This window comes from Palaemon carinicauda, chromosome 6, assembly GCF_036898095.1.
Source record: "Palaemon carinicauda isolate YSFRI2023 chromosome 6, ASM3689809v2, whole genome shotgun sequence".
Taxonomy (NCBI): domain Eukaryota; kingdom Metazoa; phylum Arthropoda; class Malacostraca; order Decapoda; family Palaemonidae; genus Palaemon; species Palaemon carinicauda.
In genome coordinates this window covers 27,190,706-27,200,705 of record NC_090730.1, presented here as the reverse complement: position 1 = coordinate 27,200,705, position 10,000 = coordinate 27,190,706, and the positions used below count along the sequence as shown (strand labels likewise).

Here is a 10,000-nt window from a genome sequence, read left to right as displayed (position 1 = left end):
AGCATGATAATTGATGAGTAAATAGTCTATGATCCAAATAATAAGTGTGTGTGTGTGTGTGTGTGTGTGTGTGTGAGAGAGAGAGAGAGAGAGAGAGAGAGAGAGAGAGAGAGAGAGAGAGAGAGAGAGAGATTTTCAATAAAAGTGAATATGTAATACGCAGAGATGTAAAGGCTGCTGAAAATCTTGAAGGCTGATTAGCTAAGTCTGAACATGGGTTTCTAATTACCATTATCATTGCAAGCCAAGGTGAAAGCCTAGTTGGAAAAGCAGAATGTTACGAGCCTTAGGGTCCTAGTAGGTAGAGCAGCCAAGGCAAAATTCGGAAAGGGAAAGGAAAAGTAGATAACAAAAGCGGAAAGGGAAATAACAACGTATATAACCTATTAAGATAAAACAGATTTGTAAAACAAATAAGTGATAGATGAACTATGAAATGAGGCATATGGTGACCTACCAAAAAACAAATATGTTGCCTTCGTGATTCAGAGATGATAGCACCAGCCTTGCAATGAAGGATTCTAATATTATGTATACTTACAGGGTTTAGGGACTTGATTAGCTGGCCAAGTTTTGCTATACTGAGGTGATACTTCACTAAGAAGTAAGGTTTAAAAGTTACTGATCTTATAATTAACCGAAAAGTTGTTAGAGAGTTTATGATATACCATTTAGAAAATGGATAAAGAAAAATTGTAGTAGAAAAAGGATTATTAAAGGAGAAACAAATGACGCTTCAATGAAAATTGGCAAGGATAAAATACAAAGTATGAATGATAACAAATCACGAACTGGTTGGAGAGCACCCACTGCCTTGTGTCAGATGTTGATGAATAATCCTAACTTGTCTTAATTCTCCTAAGAATTCAAGTGCTTTTTAAATGATAATGACACAAGATGATACAACAATGGACTCCATACACCCGTTGAGATCATAGGGGAAGGAGGCCTTCAGGCTAAAAGTTTTGAAAAAAAAAAAAAAAAAAATCCACACTGAGGAGACTACAAAATTGTGAGAGACATGTCAAAATCTTTTTTGAATAGTTTCCTGATGAAAGGACAACATGAAATGGAGTTAGCTCGGAGTTCGTCTATAAAGATCCAAGATGAAGGGTATAATTTGCTAATTTAGAAATACTAAGCAAATAGTCAGACGATATAGAAAATAGCGGATAGAAAATAGCTGTTTTTATAGGTAGAGTTGGCTTCTACATTGGCACTGGCTCTTGCTTACTACGCAAAGCCATTAGGCCTAAGGGCCTTGCCCAAAGCGTGATTAGGTGTTGAAAGGTATAAAAGCCTTGTTATTGGTTTCTAGACTCTGATAAAAAAAATATAGAGTTGCGACTCCATCAATAAAACATATACTTGAATATTCGTATGAGGTATGTGAAGACAGTTTTACAGACATGCAAAGGAAAACTGCCAGCTTGTATATGTGATTGATTTATGTTTTCCTCTCAGATTCCGAAGCCATAAAGGCATCATGCACCGTTTCCACAGGCTATTACGTTTGGAAATTCTCTGGTGCATTATTACCCAAATGCATTCCCCTTTTCATAGGAACAACCTCTACACCTGTCGGTTAATTAACCATGACGGTAATTACAAAGCAGGTAAAAGCCACGGTAATCAAAATAGACCATCAGAGGAATAGAATGAATAAAAGAATTGGGTAAGGGGGGCGGCCGGCCATGTTTTGGGGGAGTGGGGGGAGCCACTTGAAAGGACCCCAACAATGGGTTTTTGATTCCTCTCATAAGTTAAGCAAGTTAAAGAGAAAAGGGTCAGGGAACCTGAGAAGCAAAAGAAAAAAAGAGAGAAAATAAATAAAGCGAGGTCGATTTATGGCACCGAAGAACAATGCTTCTCTCTCCTTTTATCCGGCGCAGTATAAGGACAGATTTCCTCCTTAAATACCGTGTAAATCTATCAAGGGATGCAATAGCAGAGGCATTTACTGCCTTGCTCCTTCAATAGCAATTTCGCCATTAACTTTCTTTTTTGTAAGAGCAGCAGTCATTCATCAGAGGCAGGAAAAAGCAATCTCTCTCTCTCTCTCTCTCTCTCCCTCCCTCTCTCTCTCTCTCTCTCTCTCTCTCTCTCTCTCTCTCTCTCTCTCTCTCTCTCTCTCTCTCTCTCTCTCTCTCTCTCTCATTTTAGATAAAATCCCTATGTTGCTGAAAATACTAAACTTTCAGAGATGCTATTATTGCATAACAATATACATATGCGCATACATATGCCTGTAAAAATCTACTCAATATTATACGTATACATTCATCCATTATTTATATATTTGATCATTGCTTGTTTTCTATTGTTTGTCAAGACAGGATCCATCAGAGGAACCTACGCGATTGATCAATGATTCTGCCAATCCTTCATCAGCGTCCAGAACTTCAGATATGTTTTCATAAATTATGCATTATTCATTATTCATAAATAGATTAATTACAGTGTAGGTTAAGCAACCCCTACCATGAATCTTAAAAGCCAATATATAGAGTATTCTAGTATGCATATCAGTTTTGAACAGAAAAATATAGTAAGTAAACGTTCAAACCCGGAAATAAAAACCCTATGATAAATTAAGTACAACTTGAATATGATATAGAATTTTCTTTCCCACTATTATTTCTACATTAAGGGGTCGGTTGCCTGATGCACCCTCTGCAATGCCTTCTATTAAAGGCATCCTCTTCCACCAAACTCTCCATATCATTTTTGATAGACAATATTTCTGAGAATATAAATCATAAATGGATACCGAAGAGGTGTGAAGTCTCTAGCAATAACTGGCTGAAGAAGAGGACATGACTAACTTTATAACAATACGCAATCTATATAAGATTGTGTGTTTCTGTAACGTTTGCATTGGTCATAATTCTAGTGCCTAGGGTTATGATTGCTCATTGGAAACGTCCCTGCCTGGTGATCAGCCCACTCAAGCTCAATAGTTTCTTGTAGTGTCTGCAGCCTCACCATCCTTGTGAGCTAAGGATGGGTGGTTTGGGGGAGCTTATAGGTCAACTTGCTGAGTCATCGGCTGCCATTTTTTGGCTCTCCCTGGTCCTAGCTTGATGGAGAAAGGGCTTGGGCACTCATCATATGTATCTATAGCCAGTCTCGGGAAAATTGCAGAATGTGATCAGATTTCACAGAGATCTCGAAAAAGTGAAAAGAACGCTTCCTAATAATATGGTAATTGTAGAAAAGAAACGTTTGTAAAATAACAAGAATTGAAATTAACTGCACATAGGAATATAATAAGAGGATATAAAAGAAGAAATACACACACGTGTACACATAAACAAATGTACACAAAAAAAACAGCAGATATAAAAATTGCAAAAGAAATCTAGAAATCAAAAAGTAAATAGATTCATATTAAAAACCTGCAAAATAAGCAAATGGGAAAACCGACCCAAGATTTGATTTTAGGAGACAGTTTGCTAGGCTATCGATGTACATAATATTGTGTTCATGCATTTCGCCGTTTCTCCGTTATCAACGTCCGAACAAGGAGTGTATGCGGTTTGATGGACGTTTCTGAGACTCCGCCCACACGGGCGTGCATGATCAGGTGCGCGCCAAGACGTTCAGGCAGATACACAAACATACCACAAGACGATAATGAGGGCCAATGAAGAAATAATTTCCAAGTTGAACTTTCTCTCTCTCTCTCTCTCTCTCTCTCTCTCTCTCTCTCTCTCTCTTCTCTCTCTCTCTCTCTCTGTTTTCCTGTATGTCTGACGTGATATTCTCTCTCTCTCTCTCTCTCTCTCTCTCTCTCTCTCTCTCTCTCTCCTCTCTCTCTCTCTCTCTCTCTCTCTCTCTCTGTTTGCCTGTATATCAGTCTATCAGATCTACTAGTCGATAAAATAGGCCAATAGAAAAATTTTTCCCCCCTTGAGCATTTATCTTTGTTTATCGTCTCTCTCTCTCTCTCTCTCTCTCTCTCTCTCTCTCTCTCTCTCTCTCTCTCTCTCTCTCTCTCTCTCTCGGTTTATCTATACCGGTATATCCGCCAGTCTTTTAGTTCTATTAGCATACCATTATGATCTAGCGTAAATACTTTTCTCTTAATGATTATCATTAAATACTCTCCTTCAACGAACAACTCATTCATACACACAAACATACACACAGAGGAATTAAGATGGCCAATTAGTATCCAATTCTTTTATCATTTACTTCATGATTATCACTAGTATACGTGTGTATGTGTCTGTGTATGTGTTTGTGCGAGTGTAAGTGTTTGAGCAGTGTTATCCTGCTAAAAGGTTATATAAATATCACAATTTATATTTTTCGTCAACAAGCACAGTCCATTTGAAATATTTCACAGCCTTTAAATATCTTTTTTTTTTTTTTTCTGTTTTTATATGCCTCTGGATGAATGAATCTTCACATTATGTCTCATAAATAAACCAAGATATTTCTTCAAAGATATTTAGTACTTTCGGAGGAATTAATTTTCTTCATCCGTGTTTGCCGAATTATTTGTCATCTAGAGAGACCATGGGTCCCAAAAGATTGCAAAAGAAACAGGGGAAGGAAGAGAAGACAATGTATTGACGTGCTAAGAAAATTTATGGTATAGTTTTGCATAGAAAGACCATAAAGAGACGCAAGTTGCAGCATATGTCAGAGGCCTTTGTCCTGCTCCTGCAGTGGACTAGTTACGGCTAATGATGATGATGATGATGAGAAAGACAATAATTTTTTTATGTTTTTAACAGTATTTCAGAACTTGGTTAGGTGGTATGTAACTTATCCTTGGAAATAAAAAAATGTCATGGAAGGATGAAAAATGAAATTTGACCCGAGAGAGAGAGAGAGAGAGAGAGAGAGAGAGAGAGAGAGAGAGAGAGAGAGAGAGAGAGAGAGAGAGATCTTACAACTTCTGAATATATAATCCGATACTAGTGAACTTTTCATTTTTAATAAGAATTATTCACACTTCATTTAATAAGCTGCAGGGAGTGAGGGACCGACAACATCGCACCTTTTTCATCTTAGACGATTGCGTTATGGGTAGTTATAAAAAAGTATTTATAATAGCATTCAAGATATTCGATATAGCACGAATTCTCCGTGTTGTTAATCTTCGACTGCACTATATAGGTCAAGTTTAGGATACTAAAGAATCATTGAAATTAACATATCATGGCAGGTATCAGATGGAAGAAATGCTACAAGCTAAATTGACTGAACGTTAAGCTCTCTGTCTGTCTGGCTGTTTGTCTGGCTGTCTGTCTCTATCTCTGTCTCTCCGTCTATCGTCTATCATCCAGATTATTTTATTAGCATAACACCCCATAATTCAGTCATAGAATATAACATATACCAATGAAAGGTATTCATAAGACAGATGACCTATAGATATTTGCATATTGAGAAATTTTGTGGCATTTGTCTGATAAGAAATGCAAAACAACTAAGATATATAGAGAATGAAACTGAGACCTTAAATGAATTGAGTACTTCCACACAACACAAACAGCATCAGGAACTTGATTTTGAAAACAAACAGACAGAAATTGTGTTATTGATTATCACCTGTCATAGTTGGCTAGTTTTAACAGAAATTGAGCTGGGGGATCGTAAGTAAGATAAATACTGCTAGAATAGCCAGTGAACAGGGATCACCAATTTTAAAATCCAGGGTGTGATGTGAGCTTTATCTCGGATCAATCTAATATTTTAACATCATACAATATCTCAGATTAATCTAAGATTACGGAATCCTACAGGGTCTCGGATCAATCTAAGATTACAGCATCCTACAGCATCTTCGATCAATCTAGGATTACAGAATCCTACAGGATCTCGGACCAATCTAAGATTACAACATCCTACATCATCTCGGATCAATCTAAGATTACAGCATCCTACAGCATCTCGGATCAGTCTAAGATTACAGAATCCTACAGGATCTCGGACCAATCTAAGAATACAACATCCTACCTCATCTCGGATCAATCTAAGATAACAGCATCCTACAGCATCTCGGATCAATCTAAGATTACAGCATCCTACAGCATCTCGGATCAATCAAGATTACAGTATCCAACAGCATCTCGGATCAATCTAAGATTACAGCATCCTACAGCATCTCGGATCAATCTAAGATTACAGCATCTTACAGCATCTCGGATCAGTCTAAAATTACAGAATCCTACAGGATCTCGGACCAATCTAAGAATACAACATCCTACCTCATCTCGGATCAATCTGAGATAACAGCATCCTACAGCATCTCGGATCAATCTAAGATTACAGCATCCTACAGCATCTCGGATCAATCTAAGATTACAGCATCCTACAGCATCTCGGATCAATCTAAGATTACAGCATCTTACAGCATCTTGGATCAGTCTAAGATTACAGAATCCTACAGGATCTCGGACCAATCTAAGAATACAACATCCTACCTCATCTCGGATCAATCTGAGATTACAGCATCCTACAGCATCTCGGATCAATCAAGATTACAGTATCCAACAGCATCTCGGATCAATCTAAGATTACAGCATCCTACAGCATCTCGGATCAATCTAAGATTACAGCATCTTACAGCATCTCGGATCAGTCTAAGATTACAGAATCCTACAGGATCTCGGACCAATCTAAGAATACAACATCCAACCTCATCTCGGATCAATCTGAGATAACAGCATCCTACAGCATCTCGGATCAATCTAAGATTACAGCATCCTACAGCATCTCGGATCAATCAAGATTACAGTATCCAACAGCATCTCGGATCAATCTAAGATTACAGCATCCTACAGCATCTCGGATCAATCTAAGATTACAGCATCCTCTGATTAGATCATTCAGTAAAAACCTCAATTTCCTGATCAAACTGATAAATTCCCACGTGTGAATAAAATATCTGATGATAGGCTGTAATCAAACGGTTTATTATTGGTTGAATACAAATCTGTAGTTTATCGATTTATCGTTTCTGGATTCATCATCCTCCAATTTTTATTATCATTATTACTATTTCTATCACCCTTCTCAGTTTGTGCATAAATTCGCCAAACGTGGAAGTGATAACGAAATAGCGGAGTCCATCCGGGGATTAGCCCAATTATCCCCCGAGTCAATCCCGATGATATTAATTCGAGGATTATCCGACATACGGGCAATTAGGGGATTCCCATTCCCTTACATCCCCTTCCTCCCCCTTCTACGGAACCCCTTCCTTCCCTTCCCTTCCCTTCCCATCTCGTCACTCCATCAGCAACTCTTTCGGCCAACCCCTTAATAGGAAGACCACACCTCGTCATTAAAGGATTAAAATCATTGCTCTGTGCTTCCGACGGCGATGGCAGGACACACGTAGGGTGATCCCTTATTAAATCACGCAAAGGCAAAAAAAGGAAAATGTGATTTGGTGAGAACTTTTTCTTCTCCCTTCCCTTGTGCCGTAGGACGTTGCGGAAGCACTCGACTTCCAGAGGGCGTAAAAAAGACGGAAGTGCAACAGCGCTCTGACATGGCTTCCCTTCGGGTGTGATCGTATGATAAGACCATTAAATATTTTTCTTTCGATACAGACATTGATGCTCATATTATGCCCAGGACTTAAGAATGATCTAACTGATTTCCCTGATGGTATATCTGTCAAGAACATAATTTAAGTGGAAACTCGGGTGGTGGCTTATTAGAAACATCCCTCTCTGGTCATCTGGCGAACTGAGGCTCGAGTCCCGCTCAAGCTTGATATGTTTTTTGTAGTGTCTGCAACCTCACCATCCTTGGTAACTTAGGGATGGGGGTGGGGGGACGTCTATAGGTCTACCTACTGAGTCATCAGTAGCCATTGCTTGGCCCTCTCTAGTTCTCCCTAGTCCTTTATAGGGTGGAGAGGGGCTTAGACGCTGATCATCTTTATATTTAGTCAGTCAGTAGGGCACTGTCACTGTCCCTTACCTCTGCCATTCATGAGCGGCTTTTAGACCTTTAAAGGAGCGAAGTACAGAGTAAGGAAATTTTCCTTTTGTTTAAAAATTTAGTATTGCTTCTCTTAAGTCATGGACGTTGAGAATTTCTTTCTTATTCAGAGAATTGGTTATCTTGAGACTGGAACAGAAGCATAAAATGGTTTCCTCTGGTATTACTTCACTTTTACAATTTTGGTGATGTTTCTCTGTCAAAGTCTGTATCTCCGCTGGGTAGGGGAATGAAGGTTACAAATGAGACTTCGAAGGAAGGCGCTATAAGGCAACAAAGAAGTTAAGAATTGGTAGCTACAAACACAAACATACACACACTCACACACACATATATATATATGTATATATATATATATATATATATATATATATATATATATATATATATATATATATATATATATATATATACACATATGTATATACACACACATACACACACACACACACACACACACACACACACATATATATATATATATATATATATATATATATGTATATACACACACATATATATATATACACACATATCTATATATATATATATATATACATATATATCTACATACTGTATATATACATACATACACACACACACACATATATATATATATATATATATATATATATATATATGTGTGTGTGTATGTGTGTGTTTGTATGTGTGTGTATGCATGTATTTGTAATAGTTATATTGTCCTCCTAACATCTTAGTTTCCCCAGGCATTTTGGATTCACTTATTACTGCAAGCATTAGCTCATAAAAAAAATAAATGATGAAACTCTTAATTCCAGCAGTAGTATTAATATCGACGTATGATAGGTTAGTATGATGTTCAACCTTTATCAGATGTAGTAGGATTTTAACCAATTTACAATATATGTATGTACTTATGAAGAAATGTTGTACTGAACAATTATACTAAAACGTTCTATGTGCGCGTAATTACACGTATTTGTATAGCAATATTTTTTACTGGTATCAATCCTAATGAGGATTGGAGAAATCCCTGTTTCTTATCAGGTGGCATTTTATTATTATTATTATTATTATTATTATTATTATTATTATTATTATTATTATTATTATTATTATTATCATTATTATTATTATTATTATTATTATTATTATTATTATTACTTGCTAAGCTACAACCCTAGTAGGAAAAGCAGGATACTATAAGCCAGCGGCTCCAACACTTACCATATCCTACATTTTTCTTGTTGGACTACCAAAGGAAGTGTTACCAAAATACTAAAGAAGTCTCTCAGCCTTGAACTCACGTTAATAAAATCATTAAAATTCCAATGAAAATCAGCCACAACTGAAAATCTTATTTGAAAGAAGAAGGAACGATAGATACTGTTCATGTTACATTTGAATATCATTATCTGTTTTCTATTTTCATTTACAAATAAACTTAATTTAACAAAGAAAAGTAACAATATGATTCAACAAAATTACAGCTGAAGACTTATCCATCATGATCATAGCTAACAAAAGTAAGAAGGCTATTATTATTATTATTATTATTATTATTATTATTATTATTATTATTATTATTATTATTATTATTATTACAAGCTAAGCTATAACCCTTCTTAGAAAAGCAAGATGCTATAAGCCCAAGTGCTCCAACAGGGATAAATAACCCAGTGAGGGAAGGAAACAAGGAAATTAGTAAATGGCAAGAGAAGTAACGAACAATCAAAATAAAATATAAGAACGGCAACAACATTAAATTGGATCTTTCATATATAAATTATAAAAACTTCCTAAAACCAAAAGAAAGAGAAACAAAATAGAATAGCATGCTCGTGTGTACCTTCAAGCAAGAGAACTCTAACCCAAGATAGTGGAAGGCCATGGTACAGAGGTTATGGCAATATCCAAGACTAAAGAACAATGGTTTAATTTTGAAGTGTCCTTCTCTTAGATGAACTGCTTACCATAGCTAAAGAGTCCCTTCTACCCTTACCAAGAGGAAAGTAGCCACTGAACAATTATATTGCAGTAATTAACG

At 36.6% G+C, this 10,000-nt stretch overlaps 1 protein-coding gene across 1 annotated transcript; it reads left to right on the top strand.

The window, feature by feature from the left end:
* Positions 1–3,542: 3,542 nt before the first annotated feature.
* On the top strand, positions 3,543–6,680 carry LOC137642925 (uro-adherence factor A-like). The gene is made up of 3 exons (XM_068375790.1): positions 3,543–3,586; positions 5,760–6,071; positions 6,155–6,680. Exons 1-3 carry the CDS (start codon positions 3,543–3,545, stop codon positions 6,678–6,680), a joined length of 882 nt encoding a protein of 293 aa, XP_068231891.1.
* Positions 6,681–10,000: the final 3,320 nt, after the last annotated feature.